At 35.8% G+C, this 17,041-nt stretch overlaps 1 protein-coding gene across 3 annotated transcripts in view; it reads left to right on the top strand.

Moving 5' to 3' along the window:
* ARFIP1 (ADP ribosylation factor interacting protein 1) overlaps positions 1–16,088 on the top strand; it is a 43,477-nt gene extending 27,389 nt beyond the window's left edge. For all 3 annotated transcript variants that reach the window (XM_058192869.1, XM_058192868.1, XM_058192870.1), the window contains 5 exons: positions 288–400; positions 2,895–3,116; positions 4,084–4,241; positions 5,299–5,473; positions 13,085–16,088. In XM_058192869.1, coding sequence (XP_058048852.1) covers positions 288–400; positions 2,895–3,116; positions 4,084–4,241; positions 5,299–5,473; positions 13,085–13,240 — 824 coding nt within the window. In that variant the 3' untranslated portion in view covers positions 13,241–16,088. The remainder of the gene's footprint in view (positions 1–287; positions 401–2,894; positions 3,117–4,083; positions 4,242–5,298; positions 5,474–13,084) is intronic.
* The last annotated feature ends 953 nt before the right edge of the window (positions 16,089–17,041 follow it).

Genomic DNA, 17,041 nt, shown 5'->3' with positions numbered 1-17,041 from the left:
TTGTTGCTTCACATAGCTGTGAAAGAAATAAAATAAATAATAAATAAAGAGTGGCCTGTTAATTCTGGTAAAACACGAGCATGTGATGAAAATAGAAGAGATGATGTGCCTTTCTGTACATTTCTGGAAGAATTATTTATATTTAATATTTAATTGTTCCTTTCATGCAAACAAACATGAGAATCCTGCAGACTATTTTGCGGTTGCTTAATTCTAATTTACTGCTAGCTGTGATTTTAAAGAGCTCTAAATAAGCTTTGACTCACTTACCTGTGATTTCTAAATAGGTAATCCAAGAATGCAGCAGAAAAGTGGGCCCGTGGTTCTAGCAGAGGAAGTAAAGAATCCAGCTTTGGAAAAACTGGAGCTTGTAAGAAAATGGAGTTTAAATACATACAAGGTTTGTATTTTCGTTGTAGTAGCCAAGTGATTCGAGTATTTCACCTGCCATGAAATTTTGCATTTTACAACTTGAAGGCTGATATGCAGTTAAAATAATAATCTTCCTCTGCTACAGTAATTTAATGGGAAGAAACTTTTTGCAGCAGTGGTATTTAGCAAGGAAAGCAATTTGTTTCCTATAGTTCATTTTTCTAAGGTTATTTTTAAACCTGTGTTATTCTCCTTGGATTCAAATGAGGCATTGAGATATTATGTTACTGAGCAGCCCTAAATAAGTGAGTTAAAGCAAGATATGAGGTCATTCTAAATATTCACCTGATAATTCCTGAATAGCTGAAATTTGTCTCATTGCTTGTACTTGCTTGTGGCTGCCCTTTCATGGTACCTGGAGGTTTCAGGAGCCTGGATGGGGGACTTCAACTGAAGCCTAATAAGATAGTGGCTGTGGATAAGTGGAGTCTTGGGATCTGGAAGTTTATTGTTAGTTCTGGATGGGGTGGTACTACCACAAACAGACCCAGTGCGCAACTTAGGGGGTTCTTCTAGACTCACAACTACTGCTTGAAGAGCAGGTGGCAAGTCATGGCTAAGAGACTCTTTGCACAACTTTATTGGTGCACCAATTACTACCTTTTCTTGATCACTCTTTAAGAATATTTGGAAGCTACAATTGGTCCATAATGCATCAACACTCACAGTTTTGGAGGCCCCTATGGTAATGCATGTAATACCACTGTTACACGAGCTGCACTGTTTGCCAATTTACTTTCAGGGACCATTCAGAGGTCTTGATTATTACCTTTAAAGCCTCTTATGGCATGGGTCCAGGATACCTGTGGAACCATCTTTCCCCAATGAGATCAGCTCACCTCACGGGCTGGCAGAAAGGACCTGTTGCAGATCTCATTTGCCAAGGAATTTCAGCTGGTGGGATCCAGAGAAGAGCCTTTTCTACCATGGCTCCCACCCTTTGGAATCTCTTGCCGCAGAATGTTAAGATCCACCTTCTCTTTTTTAGCCTTCAGGAAAAGCCTTAAAACCCAACTGGGGCAGATGGCGTTGACTCCGAAGGAGAAGCTATTGGCTGGAGGTCATGAAATAGGGCAAAATTCATCTCACTTAGCAACAAAAAAGTTGGGCTCAATTGTCATTGTAAGTCGAGGATTACCTGTATAGAGACAAGATTGCAAAATAGAAGGCAATTTGTGTTTCTGTGTTAATTTAGGGTGGAAAAAAAATTATGTCACCAGAAGGTTTCCAGTGAGGTTCTTCGTCATTACTTTAATTTGGAAGAATTAGTTCTTTATGATAGCTATCCTACCCTTAAGGTACCCATGTATCTACTACAATCAAAATGGGTGAAAAGCATCTTATTTCTTCAGATGTTAGTTTTATCTGGCATAATTGTCATCTAAGTTCTTAATGGAATGGAAATATTCCTTTCAACCTGGAAATATTCTGTTGGGTTAGTAAGTATTTCATTTTAGGAAGATATTAGTATAAGCCACAAGTAGAGTTTTTAGCAATAGCAATAGCACTTAGACTTATATACCGATTTACAGTGCTTTACAGCCCTCTCTAAGTGGTTTACAGAGTCAGCATATTGTCCCCAACAATCTGGGTCCTCATTTTACCGACCTCGGAAGGATGAAAGGCTGAGTCAACTTTGAGCCAATGAGAATTGAGCTGCCAAATTTCAGGCAGCCGGCAGTCAGCAGAAGTAGCCTGTAGTACTGCACTCTAATCACTGTCACTACAGCTCACCACAGTTTTTGTTTTGTTTTTGTGTGTTTGAGGTTATATCTATAGGTAGTCCTCTATTTATGACCGTAATTTTGTAGAGGATAAATCTTTGAAAAGTTTAATACTGGATGGTTGAGAAAGGATCTCTCTGAACAGAGGAAAGATCTCCCAGTAAACTACTTAGTTTATTAACTGTAATGCCCTCCTATTCCCAAATTGGGAGCAGATTTGAAAACAAGATTCAGTAGCTCTTCCCAATGCATGGCCAGTAATAGAGTGATTGAGTGGTGCTATATATCCTACAGGAAGTAGGTAATTCTTTAAGCTAGTGCTTAGAACTACATAATTTGTTGTCAAATACAGTTGCCAGCTAGATACATTGAATTTGAAATAGGTTATAGCTTATACTTCCCATATTTTAAATGTTCATATTTATGGCCTGCAACATATTACCGGTATTTTAATGACTTAGGAATTGTATGTGCGTTCATTACTAGAAGATTTTATCAGTAACTTGTTCAGTTGATTTTCAGCCCAGCTTTTTTCTTCTTCTTATATTAGATGAACTTACTCTTTAAAATAGTTAAACTTTAGGAAGGTATGTAGAGAATTTTTAAAAAGCAAGTGCAGTATTTTTAGAATAATTTTATAATAATCCTGGAACATGAATGATGTTAATTTAAATAATTCGCATAAACCGTATGGAAAACTGAAAAACTTAATTTAAGCTTCTCTTTCAAATTTTACAGTGTACTCGTCAAATTATCTCAGAGAAACTGGGCCGGGGATCACGAACCGTAGACCTTGAGTTAGAAGCTCAGATTGAAATATTGAGGGAGAACAAAAAGAAGTACGAGAATATCCTGAAACTGGCGCAAACTCTGTCAACTCAACTTTCCCAGATGGTGCATACTCAAAGACAGCTTGGAGAGGCTTTTGCAGACTTAAGTTTGAAATCATTAGAACTCCATGTAAGATTTCATTTGTATTAATTATATTCATCCTAATCATATTCATCCTCTGCTGAAATGCCTACATTTATGTTTAATCCAACTGGCAAAGACATTGGGTCTATTAACTGGTAGCTTAATGGAAATAAATTCAATAATGCCTGCCTTCAACATTGCGTACCAATATTTATTTATTTATTTTATTTTATTTTTCACATTTATATACCGCCCTATCTCCCTAGGGACTCAGGGCGGTTCACAGGCACTTAAAAATACATATAAATACAAACTAAAATAACAAGTAAAAAACTTATTCCATAGCCGAATTGTTAAAACCATATAAATAATAAAACCCATTTAAAACCAATAAATTTAAAATCTAATCCGGTCCCGCGCAGATGAATAAGTGTGTTTTAAGCTCGCGACGGAAGGTTCGGAGGTCCGGAAGTTGACGAAGTCCTGGAGGGAGTTCGTTCCAGAGGGTGGGAGCCCCCACAGAGAAGGCCCTCCCCCTGGGTGTCGCCAGACGGCACTGCCTAGTTGACGGCACCCTGAGGAGTCCCTCTCTGTGAGAGCGCACGGGTCGGTGAGAGGTATTCGGTAGCAGTAGGCGGTCCCGTAAATAACCCGGCCCTATGCCATGAATTAATACTGCTAATTTCAGTGTTCGCACAAAATGTCCTAGGATTGGAGATGGTTATTTTGAGATTGACTTCACTTGTTTTGTAAACGTATTGTGTATTTCATGAATTTTATACCCAGAAAAAAAGCAACTCATTCATGCTCTATTGAAATCAAGAAGCATGTGCTATGCTCTTGGGAGTACTGGGAGAATGAAAATCATAGTTGCAATGAGGCAGACATATTGCATAGACATAAGCTAACTGGGTTGCTTTCATATTGAGGATTTAAATATCTTGATTATTGTTATAATGCCAGTACAATTTAATAAAGACGAATTAAGTATTCCAAAATTATATATTAACAGGAGGAATTTGGATACAATGCAGATACACAGAAGCTACTTGCTAAAAATGGTGAAACTCTGCTTGGCGCAATTAATTTTTTTATAGCTAGTGTGAACACTTTGGTAAATAAAACTATTGAGGATACCCTACTGACTGTGAAGCAGTATGAAAATGCCAGGTAATGGTTTATATATTAGTATTTATTTTAATTTAAGTAGTTATTTATTGAACATTGAATTTACTTATTAATGCAGCGTAGTATTGGATCAGAATTTAGACATGTTCTAAAGCAGTCCTGTTAAAATCAGTAAAAATTTTGTAATTTGTGAACAGGATACACAAATTGTAATATGTATTTTCAGGTATGGCTGATTTTTGAAGTTTTCACTTTATCCATTTGTTGGCTGCTTCAGTCACAAAGTGATTGTAGGGACCTTACACAACAGGATCAAAATAAAAATAATAAAACATTGAACAAGAATATACATTGCAACCGAGTATAGTTTTTGGTCACAACAAGGTTTTATAACTGATATAAAATTAAGTTTGCTTTTTACTAGATTTATGTTCTCCCCAACAAAAGCTCAAAATAAGATACACATCTTTCAATTGTTTTTCCTAATAACCATTTAGAACTTGGGTTTCCCCACTTTTAGCCCAGTACTATAACCACTGTTCTATATGTTCTGCCTTCCATTGAGGACCTGTATACTGCACGAATCAAGAAGAGGGCCGTGAAAATATTTGCAGATCCCTCGCATCCTGGACATAAACTGTTTCAACTCCTACCCTCAAAACGACGCTATAGAGCACTGCACACCAGAACAACTAGACACAAGAACAGTTTTTTCCCAAAGGCCATCACTCTGCTAAACAAATAATTCCCTCAACACTGTCAGACTATTTAATGAATCTGCACTACTATTAATCGTTTCATAGTTCCCATCACCAATCTCTTTCCACTTATGACTGTATGACTATAACTTGTTGTTGGCAATCCTTATGATTTATATTGATATATTGATCATCAATTGTGTTGTAAATGTTGTACCTTGATGAACGTATCTTTTCTTTTATGTACACTGAGAGCATATGCACCAAGACAAATTCCTTGTGTGTCCAATCACACTTGGCCAATAAAAAAATTCTATTCTATTCTATTCTATTCTATTAGCTCTCTAATTAAATCTTGCAGTTCGGTGAATATTTGTGCATGTTAATTCTTTTATTCTCAGGATTGAATATGATGCTTACCGTACAGATCTAGAAGAACTGAATCTGGGCCCCCGTGATGCTAATACTTTGCCAAAGATAGAGCAATCACAGCAACTATTCCAAATACATAAAGAGAAATATGACAAAATGCGCAATGATGTATCAGTTAAATTGAAATTTTTGGAGGAAAATAAGGTAAGGCACTGTTTTAAATTTCTCTCAGAGATTACTTAATTTTCACTGTTTAAATATGAATAATATGGGAAATAACAACCTTATCCCTTGAGTTCACAGAGTCTGTTTTTGCTTCAAATAAATTCAACCTGCTGTGTATAAATATTACTAAGCGGTTGGTTGGTTGGTTGATTGATTGATTACCTACCATCAAGCCATTTTCTACTCCTAATGACTACAGACTGTTCCATTACTGTGATATGTTACCAGTCAGTCATGCAATTCTTCAGATATTAATGTGAATTAATTTTGTCTTCCCAATAAATGTGCACAAGCTGTACACAAATAATATCAAGAATCCCTGGGAACTATTAACATTGTTATTTGAGCCTAATACGTATTTTCAGAGTGTATGTTTTATTAAGCAAATTTCATCTCCAAGTGCAAATTTCATCTCCATATGAATGATCTTCATTCATATGTAATTCTTCATAGTGGGCATGAAAGAAATGAAAACAGATAGTCCTTGACCTATGTCTAGTCACTAAGTGACTATTCCAGGTTATGATGACACTGAACAAATGGTGGTTTTTTTACCAGTCCTCACAGTCCGGCCACCTCAGCATCTCTGCGGTCACATGATTGTGATCTGTGTGCTTGGCAACCCATTTGTACTTTCAACTAGTTGCCAACCACCCTACGATCACATGGTTGCTGTTTGCAGTCTTCTCTGCCAACTACACCAGAAAGTCAATAGGGAGGTTGGCAAAGAAGAGCTCAGATAAGTCTCCCCTTCCACATACCCTCCTCCAGGCCTGTTGCCCTAGGTTCCAACAACTCATGCACTCCATTCATGTCCCAACCCATGCAGCCCCTCTTATGCACCCTCCCTGACCTATGCAGTGTTTCTTGAATCTCCCTTGTGCACTCTTCTGACCCACATGATGCCTCTCATGCGCCCACTCACCCCTTTGCATCCCTTCAGAATGTCATACCTCTTGTGTACTCTCCCCAGTCCTTCCCCACACCTCCTCATTCTTTTCCCTATTTATCTCTCTGTGAATTTAGGATTGCAACCTGCTGCCAGTTTTCCCACTGATTTTGTTGTGGAAAGCCAGCAAGAGGTTGCCTTGCCTAATACTCATAGGATTCAGTCAACGCTGCCGTCCAAGACAGCAGGAATTGCCATCACTAAACGATATGAGCATGCTTTATGACCACATTGCTTAGAGATGAAAATCCAGGTCCCAATTGCCATCATCAGTCAAGGACAACCTGTATTCTGAAATGTCGAATTCCCACATTTGGTAGAAATAGTTTTCCAGTGAAGCAAGGAGTGCCAGTTTAGAAGTTTTGGTATGTGCTTATAGGCCTGTGAGGTTTGGGCAAAATCCTCAAAGGATGTGATATCATAAGACTTTTTAGTGCCACAGTTTATTTATCTCTATATAAAAGTCTTCAGTGAATTGATGGCCTCAAGACATGCTGAAGTATAATCTACTCTGTTACTTAAGATCGCTGATGTGGAACTGATTTCTACATATTTTTCTGATGAATAAAGGAGAAGACAGCAGAGGGGAAAAATTCTATCCTAACTTTCTCTATGATATGCTTGATTTTAATTAGTTTCAGAAGGAGCAATTCTTATAAATCCCTACTTCTAGTCTAAAATAATTATAAATTCCTCTTTTGATATCTAAGATTGATGATTCATATGTTAAAGGAAATTATAGGTTTTATTAAAACCTATAATTATAACTGAAAGGAAGATCCTAATTGCTGAACTATAGTGGATTATTTTACTGGTCTATGGATCATAAAACTTTTAATTCAAATAAATTTCTTGTGGATATAATGGAACTTGTAGAATGACCTGCTCTTCCCAGCCCCAAAGGAACAGTGTGTTTTTTGCAGTCACATCATGGTGAATTATAGCTACAGATACTCTGTACGTAGATGAAAAATATTTCAGATTAATTTTGTTCCATAGTTTTAAATAATCAATTGATAGATTTGTGGACTTTTTTGCATATAATTGTTAAATGAAGCAAGCAATTTGTTCTTGGTTCTACTTATGATTTTTTCTCTCCAAAATCAAAATTTAAAAACTCAAAATGTCAATGGAAATAGGGAGAGCCTGTTTTTCTTACCTTATGCTTGCCTCAAGAGATTTTCTTCCTTCAAACAAGCAAAAAAGTCACGTATGTCCTGTTTTGCCTGCAAATCTACAGGAAATGTTATTTATGTGTTAAGCTTTGGGGATGCAGGAAAGGAAGTCTATCAAAATTTACACCTTTCTCAAATGGCTTACTTATAGTAAGTGCTCATTAGCAGCTAGCGTGTATATAATACTCTACTACTAGAATCTTGATTGACCTGTTGAAGGAATTTTATCAGTATTTTCTTCACAATCAAAAAGGAGCTTGTCAACTGTGTAATGTTGGTCATCTCAATGAAACTCATAACTAGGTTACTATTAACTGGGTAAGGCTAGATGCAATATATATTTATGTTTCTCCCTTTCTGATACTTATTTTTCCCAGTCCTGAATATTAAGTATTGTGCTGAAGGAGGTCATAGTGCCAAACCAGCTGGTTTATACTGCAGACATAAAAAGTGGGGGCAGGAGGATTCATAGGGTTATTTCTATGCCCATTCCATTTCATTATTACATTATCTGATATTAATCATACTATGGGTAAATTGTTGACAACTATTAACATAAATTAATGAAGAATGTTTTAGAATGGTTTACCTGCTACTGTAGGTAACCTAGTATAGTCGTCAATGTATAGATTGACTTCTCTAGAATACTAACCTTAGAAAAGTTTTTAAAAATTGACTCACCAATTCAATGCCAAATTTGAGAGTGTTGATTATTCATCTTGGGCTATGTTTGTACCAAATTCCATTTTCCTTGGTTCAAGTTTCTTACACATGTTTTTGAGACTACTTTGGGAGAAATTATATAAATTATATAAATATCCAGCTTTTAGATATTGACAGGCATCACAAACCACTTAGACAAGCTCACGACAGATCCAATCCAGTTTAGCCATAATAGCAAACATTTTAATACCTCTGTGTTTCAAGGATAAAGCCTTTACATAGGCCTTTATTCAAAATGTCTTCCATATTTTCTCCTTCCTGCGCTATATGACAAACTACGTGACCCTCTCTATTGGGCAAGTTAAGCTGTTTCTATTTGTTTCTGCAGCTGTCAGATTTGTTAATGAAGCTATTCTCTGCTGTCAGAAATAGAAAATGTGCACATATTACAATAATTGCTATACTCCTCAAAGGGGTAATGTGACCCAGTAAGTAACTACAAATATTAATGCTTTATCTTTGAAAGTATCTCTAAAAATGTAACAATACTATCATGTAGTGTGTGTAAAAATAATTTGGGCTTCACGCTAAAATATTCCACCTGTTAGCTCACTTCCAGTTCCAGGGTGCACATATTTGTGTAATTGCAGTCCCCAATAGCTCTCTTAGTCAGAGTGCGTTGCCAGTCCTGTGATTGGGATACCGCTATCAGCTGCAGCATATTGTTTCCTGTGCCTTGTTAGTGCAGGAATGCCATTTGGGTGACTGTTGTCAAGAGAATGCTGAATGATAATCAGGGATAAAACTAAGTTGGGCCCTGAAAACCTTTCTAATCAAGCAATTGAATTATGAATCCAAAACTAGCTACGTAAATGTGTATGTGTGTGTGTGTATGTATATGTATGTATGTTGAATCCATGTTTTAATTATTGTTGGATAGGCCCTCCCTGATTCAGTGGGAAAGCAGAAGCAAAATCAGTAGATAGTTGCTTCTAATTCTTCATCTGGTTGGAATGGAATCTAATATTTTCTGCAAGTGGATTATTCACTTTGGTATCATTTTGCTACCTGTGACAGTTTCTGAACTATGATTAGAAAATTGGGCCTTTAGGGGGCAGAAGTTCTTTCAGAAAGCCGAAGTAGATTTGCAAAAGTTGTAACTCCTCATAACACTGTACATACTGCTGATTCCGTGAACTTGCATACTGTAGGTCTAAAAAAGGCTAGATAGGATACTTTTCCATATATTTGGGAAAGCACTTAACTATTGCATGGATTAGCCTTTTAAGATGGTTATCATTTGGAAAAGGGTGTAGATGCATTAGATACAGCATTGTCCTGAATGTTCAGAATCTACTTCTCAAATTGAGTTTTATAATTATAAATTCCTTGTAGTTTTAAGTGAGAAAAAGAATGAAACAAAAATCTTTCCACTAAATAGTACCTTATAATAGCTAAAGAAGATTTTTTTAATAGTAATATTCAAATTTATGTTCTCATGCATTGGTATGTATGTTCACACACAAACATGCATATATATTCACACACAATATTTTGAGTTACTAGGTAGTACAGTCTAAGAGGGACTTTATGAAGGTATCAACAACTTGAAATAGCTAAAAAGAATAGGAAACTTTCATTTGATGCCATGAAAATTATTTTAGCTGTAATGGAAGCAAAAGATTAAAATGTTGGAACAGTTGAATTGATTCAAATTTTTGCTATGCTATCATTTTATGTCCTGTTTGTCTAGGTTGTTAATAGTACCGTTCATCTTTCATCACCAGTTAGTCAATATTAATGGAGGCACCAGTTGTTTAACTGCCTGGAATGTAACTCTATAAAGTCACTACAAGCTTTTCACTTGTGTTTTTCCCCGATGTTTTGTAGGTATATAGAAGTATTGCCAGAACTATTATGGGATGTGTCTTAATTGCATAATGCATTATAACTGCATACATATGTCTTAATTCATAAAACTGGATTTTAAAATCCTGTTCAGTCAGTAAAATATAGTGGTGTCTAGGTTTGCTGTCTGATTATTGTAATTGCAAATTACTTTTAAGTATGGCCATCCCACGTATTTCACACACAAATCTGCTTTCCCATTTTGTAGTTATAAGCATGTAACAGACACAGATGAGCAACAATTGTAGAAGAAGTAGGTAGTTGTGGAGTATAAACATTTTTATTTATTTGATCTATGAACACTTCACTTCAAGACCTTTTTCCACACTTAGTCTTGATGTGTTGCAACATTTCTGTAATACCTCTGGTTTATACAGTTGGAAAACATGCTTACTAAAATCTTGTAATCTAAACTATTGAAAGCTTTGGGTAGGTAGTTACTGTACATTGTAGCATTTTAACTTGAAATTGTTAAACTGTTAAAATGAAATTGTTCACAGTGAAATTGAAATTTCACTGATCATGACATTGGCTGGGCGTGATAGGTGATAGAACAATCTCCAGCTCGTCTTTCAGAATTCCAGTAGAATGTCCTGAAAAACTATGTTTTGTTTCAAACTCAGCTCAAATTACTGTTACCCAAGAAATCCAGGGCTGTGTTGAGAGTGGATTTTAAAAAAGTTCAACTGAAGAATTGAAAGGATTTTCTATGGGGTTTGATCTTAGACTTGAAAATGGAGATTGGAGACTATAGAAATGTTCCTTGTGTGAGGAAGTTGGCAGGGTGTCTGGATTGAACCAGATTGGCCTGACATGAAGATTCCCTTGAGTTATGCTAGCAGGGTGGAGACTTGCAATCAAGCATTTTCAGGTACTTGCATTTCTCTGGGAAGTTCTTTTCAGTCTGATTTATTAGAGGATACACATACTCTTCCTTGGCTTAATCAACTACGAGAAATATAACAATAACACTTACTGCCTCTTGTTCTTCAAAGTTACATAAGCTTCTTTTTTTCAATATCTTATTTTCAATAAGACAAAAATATATTTTTTTACCCAAGATGCTTATGGTAATTCCAAAATATGCATGAATGGAGGACCAGCATAAATTACAGCTAATCGAGGATCTGTCTCTAAATAGGACAGATCTAATATTACACATGTAGGACAGCCGTATCATGTCTTTAGTGGTTAATTTTTTTATAATAATATGTGCTTGGAAATGACAGTATAACATTGGTTAAGCCAGAACATAGGCTCATATTTTGATGACTTGACTATGGATGAGAAAGCTGACCAGCCATGTATTACTGAAACCTGGCTGTGCCCAAGTGGAGTAAGTCCCCTTTCTAACCAGCTGGGTTTCAGATGTGAGATTAGCCAAGACCAAACAATAGTGATCCCTGCAGATTGTATTCCATTAGTCATAGGCGGTACTCATCTCCATTTCCAAGCCATTAAACCAGCTCTGCCTAAAAATGTTTTTGCAGTCATATGGCATCTTGCTGCAGTGCAAAGCATGCGGTGAAACATGGTGCCCTGTTGCCTTTTCATTGAAGTGGTACCTATTTATCTATTTGCGTTCACGTGCTTTTGAACTGCTAGGTTGGCAGGAGCTGAGGCAAATGACGGGAGCTCACTCCATCATGTAGGGATAGGGCTCAAACTGCCAGGGGTGTTTAAATCTGGCCCGCAGGGGTGGTCTGGAAATAGCAAAGGACTAGCCCGTGGTGCCTCTGCCAACCAAAACTGGGTGTGGGAGAGCCACCCCATGCTCCATTTTCAGCCTGGATGGCCTCCTGCAGCATTCTGCCAGCCAAAATGGGGCACAGGGGTTGCATGTGGCCCCCCGTGCCCCATTTTGACCAGCAGAGTGCCCCTGTCAGACCTAGAAGCCATCTTTTACATTTTTGTTGGGGGTGTTACTTGGAACCCTGACAGCTGCAAGAGACCCTCCAGGCCGAAAACGGGGCGGGGGAGGGCATGCAGGCCGCCTCCCCCCAACGCCCTGTGTTGGACGGCAGGGTCTGTCCTGTCCCCACCACCCCACCCAGCCCACCAAGAACTGCAATGCTGATCCAACCCTAAAAGAAATCCAGTTTGACACCTCTTCTCCAGCATTTTTTAAGCCTGAATTACTACTAGTCTTTATTGAATGATGATAGCGATGTATTGAATTAATTGGTACGGTTTCATTATTTGCAAATTATCCTTACATATCTCTATCCAACTGATAAGCTTGCGCCAATATTTTCCTTAATTAATTGGCTGTTAACAATCAAATGCAATAGTAAAATACAATAATGTCCTTATCAGAAAATAAAATAGACAATCAGATGCAACTGATGAAAACAGATACCTGATCAGTGTATCTGTTGGATAAAATAATCAAACAATCTTTTTGATGAACAACCCTAACTCTTAGAGCAACGAGCAAACAAAACAATGGGTGTATTTGTGTGTGGTGATAAGATATAACATCGATGACTACAAATGAGTAAGATTGCACACATAGCCCTCTAAATTAGCTATGATTTATGTCATTCATAGTTCATTCAGTGCACCCACTCACAGGAAGAGCCTGTGGCAGAGTTCTGCTCATCTGTCACTAAGCCAAATTATGCTTAGCAGGTCATGTGAGTATAGTCAGTTAAGCGCAGCTATACAGGTAAGGTTATATTTATCATACACAGTCTCTTCGTTTAATTTGGCTGTCGGTATTAATGGTAGTTGATATTTGCTTCTGTTGGTGAAACTGATTTTTGTTTTGTTTTGTTTTTAATCTGATCGTTTCACTGTTGAGAAAATTTGTAAAAACAAAACATTATTCCTTGGGTGTCAGCTTTCAATATTCTGTACATATATTTTCATTTTCAATTTGATTTTTCTCCACAGGTGAAGGTGCTGCACAATCAGCTTGTTCTGTTCCACAATGCCATTGCAGCCTATTTTTCAGGAAATCAAAAACAGCTTGAACAGACCCTTAAACTATTCCATGTCAAATTGAAAATACCTGGAGTGGATGCTCCTTCTTGGCTCGAAGATCAGTAATCGAACCACACACGGTGATCCATTGTTCAGCCCAGGATCTTCTATATCCTGGAAGAATCAAGAAGCTTTTCTAAAAGAAGGACTGTTTGTAGTGATACTTGCACAAGCAGCTTTAATTCCTCCCCCTCTCCAATAATGAATATTATAATAATTTGGCAGGGTGGGTGGATGTAACCAAATTAACGTCATTTCAGAATCAAAATGTTTTGTATTTAAGGGTGAATGGTTTTTTGTAGTAGGGAAGTATAGATTTGCACTGATATAAATATTTGTGATCTTTGGTAACCGTGGCAAGTAGGTGAGAAATTTTTCCAAAGGAGATGCTCATGATTTATATCTGATATATCTGATATTTTATATAAATGTATTAAACCTCTACAGATTCTTTTTCATGTAACTGTGTTCAAAAAGTATTTTTTTAAAAAAAACATTAAGGCCTTTAAACAGCTTCATTACAAAATCAGTGACTCACTGACAATGTGGAATTGCAAAAAAATACCATTTTTTACACCTAGATCTTTCTATTATACGGTTAGAAAACACTAGAGGTCGAGTTTCCATTTTGAGCTGAATCCATTTTTAATCATTATAAAGGAACCACTTAAGAAAGGAGTCTTAGTTGTACTACTTCAATGTTTAACTTTCCTTGAAATCATACCTTACTTGTCTTAAATTCAAAAGTGCCTTTTGAAACACACTTTCTATTCTTCCAAACAAAATATAACATCTTTACAAAACCCTTTCTAGATTTATGATTTTTTTTAAAGAGACTAAGGCCAGTCTAGTTTGTGTTCTTCTCTTTGACTCACAGACCATGTCACCTGACAGGGACAGAGTCTGTTTTCGAATCAGTAGCTGTTACAAGTACAAGTTAGTTACTTTATCATAACCGTTCAAGATTTACTGTTTTGGAGCATCATTGTTTGCACACTTTCTACTGCTTTTTCTGTTTATATAAATGAAGTACTTAAAATAACTTATCTCAGCTAAATGAATTGTATAATTATGTATTATTACATGTTGAAACAAATTAAGTTGCTTCTTTAAATGGTTTTGTTTCAATCTTAAAGTAAAATGTTTATCAAGTATACCTTAAATCATTCCTCATTGCATTCTTGTCCATTACGTTTTTGTTGCCAGGTTCTTTCTTGAAGTAAACTTGGTTGCTGTTTCCCAGAGTGTGGTTCATTATTAGCACTTATTCACACCAACAGAAATTAGCACAATACATATATACCTAGAAGTAACATCCATTTTGGGCAGGGCTGTCAAACTCATGGCCCACAGCCCAGATCCGTCACACTCTGCCCATGCCCAGTTTAGCGAAGGGGGGGGAGTCCTGATACATCACATGACAATGCCATGACGACATGAGTTTGACACCCCTGATCTAGGTTCTTGCCTAAAACAACTGAAAATACTTTGTAGTTTGTTTCTTGTAACTAGAGTTTAAATGCTTTAATTTTTTTAACACCGAAGAACAAGGTGTCTTGTATTGTTTCTGTGACCCTATTAACTATAATAAAAGAAGCAAACTGCACCTCACTTATTCTCCAAGAATAAAGCATACTTGAACATTTCTATCAATGATTTCATCTCTATTCTGATGCAAACTTCCTGATTCTACCAGAGGTATTTAGTTGAACACACTTTTTAGCTAATGGTGTAAACACAAAATAGGTCATTCAAAGGTAATTAAGGCCTTTGGTTTTAATTCTTTTTTTTTTTTTAGGAAAAAACCTAGTGAAAGCTTGTAACTTCATTATAGTAGCTACATGTTTTAGAAAGCTAGAATCAGAAAGATTTATAAGGATTTTTTTTAATTTTGTTAGTAGCATTTGATTATATTATCTCACTTTTTAAAAAATAATCATTTTGTCCTAAAAAGTTGCACAAATGGCTTAATTAGTAAAGTAACATAAATAACCTCATAATTCATTGTTGCAAATGATCATCATCCTGAAAGAAGGCAAACTATTTCTATATTTTCATGAAAATAATTACGTGGACTTTTCTAAGTAGCTATCGGGAGCCAAGCTAATTGAAAGAAAGCTATATTTTTATGAAATTCTGTGCTAGTTTTGTATCTTCATCTAGACTCAGTTGTACCAAATTAATGTAGTTTTTTAATTCCTGAAAAAAAATTGTAAGGATCTAATTAGTCCAAATTGTTAAGAAAATCTTTGGAGATAGTTTTTTAAGTCATCAGACATGCTGTATGCACTGTTACTTTTTAATATTATAATGATATCTCAGATATCGGTAGTCATATTGCATAGTCTTGAATCTTTGATTTATATTCAAAGCAATTTAGGTCCTAGCTTTCAATTCTTATATCACAGAAATAAAATGTTTGAGGCAAAATAATTATTTAGTAACTCCAAGCATTAAAATATATACTTTAATAGTATTGCTTATATGAAACATAATGGATATGTAGGAAATAAGTATTTTTACATGATGTTTTGGAATAAGTTATTAACTTATTGCTGCTATTATATAGATAAGCAGAGGCTGAACCTCTGACAGTATACTTTCAAAAACAACCAACAACTTCAAGGATTGGCTGAACTAAATTCTACTTTATACACAAAATGAATTAAAACCTTCAGTTGCCTGTACACCATCCACGGTAGTAATGTTTTTGTTTTGTTACAATTGATGTTAATGGCAGTTTGTTATTAGTTCAAGGAAAATAAGCCTTTATGTATATTGGAAGATTTTAAGAGCTGTTTGTTTGGATGCTAAGATTTTCAAATGGACAGAAAGATAATGACTCTAGCTAAACATGTATCTTCCACATTCTTAAATTCAATAAAACCTCCAAGCAATAAATGTTAAAAAGTTACTATGGATTTCTGTCTTGGTTTCTTTTTCTGAATTTACACCTATAGCAATGTAAATATTTATACAGATAGTAAATATTTTTATTTGCTTCTGATAATAGATTTGCAGTATTAAAAGAGAAACTGATATCTTAATTACATAAATTCAGATTTTTTAAAAAAAATTATGTGTTTCACGTGTCTCTGAATGCAGTGTTTGGTATTTTAACGCCTAGCTGAAATACAGTGAAGTGTATTTAATTTTAGAATTTAACTCATACAGTAGTGGTTCATGTAACAGTAATAATTTTCTTTATAAAGAATTATAAGACGCCATTGAGGACAAATTATTTCATCCTCCATTCAGATAATATTTCATTATCTGAAATAATAAAAATGTATTGCCTCATTATAACTAAAATAGAATCCCAGTGTCGTCATCTGCAATCCCACATGGTTTGTCCATGGCCATCACTATCTTGTTTGGAGATTGTATTATAGCAATACTTTTTGCCTGCATTTTACCAGCAAAATAAATATAATTGTTATTTTAATTAGCCTCAGTGGAACTCACTGTAATATCAATAACCTTGAACCCAGAATAAACAACAGGGTGTCTGCCTGGCAACTTTGGTGTGAACCCTGACAGCCTCCTTTGGAGCTTCTTGCCCTCTTGACTTTTTACAAAGACTCTTTTTGATTAAAAATTAGGAATATTGTAAAACAAAGCAGAAGCCTATACCATAATATTTATGTCCATAAATCGCTTCAAGCCACAAAACAATATAGGTGAGATAGCGTTTAACAACAGTTTATTCAAGTTACAGGGAAAATTATAAATTAAAGGAAAAATAAGAAGTGAATCAGCACAGTAACAAACGGTTGAACTGGATAAATTAATGGAGAACGGGTTTATCAAATGCTTTTGTTCTTTTAAGATTCACTGTTTACTTTAAATTTGAAGAGAATGGCTCCA

Source organism: Ahaetulla prasina, chromosome 8 (assembly GCF_028640845.1).
Source record: "Ahaetulla prasina isolate Xishuangbanna chromosome 8, ASM2864084v1, whole genome shotgun sequence".
In the NCBI taxonomy this organism is placed as follows: Eukaryota; Metazoa; Chordata; class Lepidosauria; order Squamata; family Colubridae; genus Ahaetulla; species Ahaetulla prasina.
Note: the sequence above shows the minus strand (reverse complement) of the source record. Positions and strands in the feature narration are given on the sequence as shown.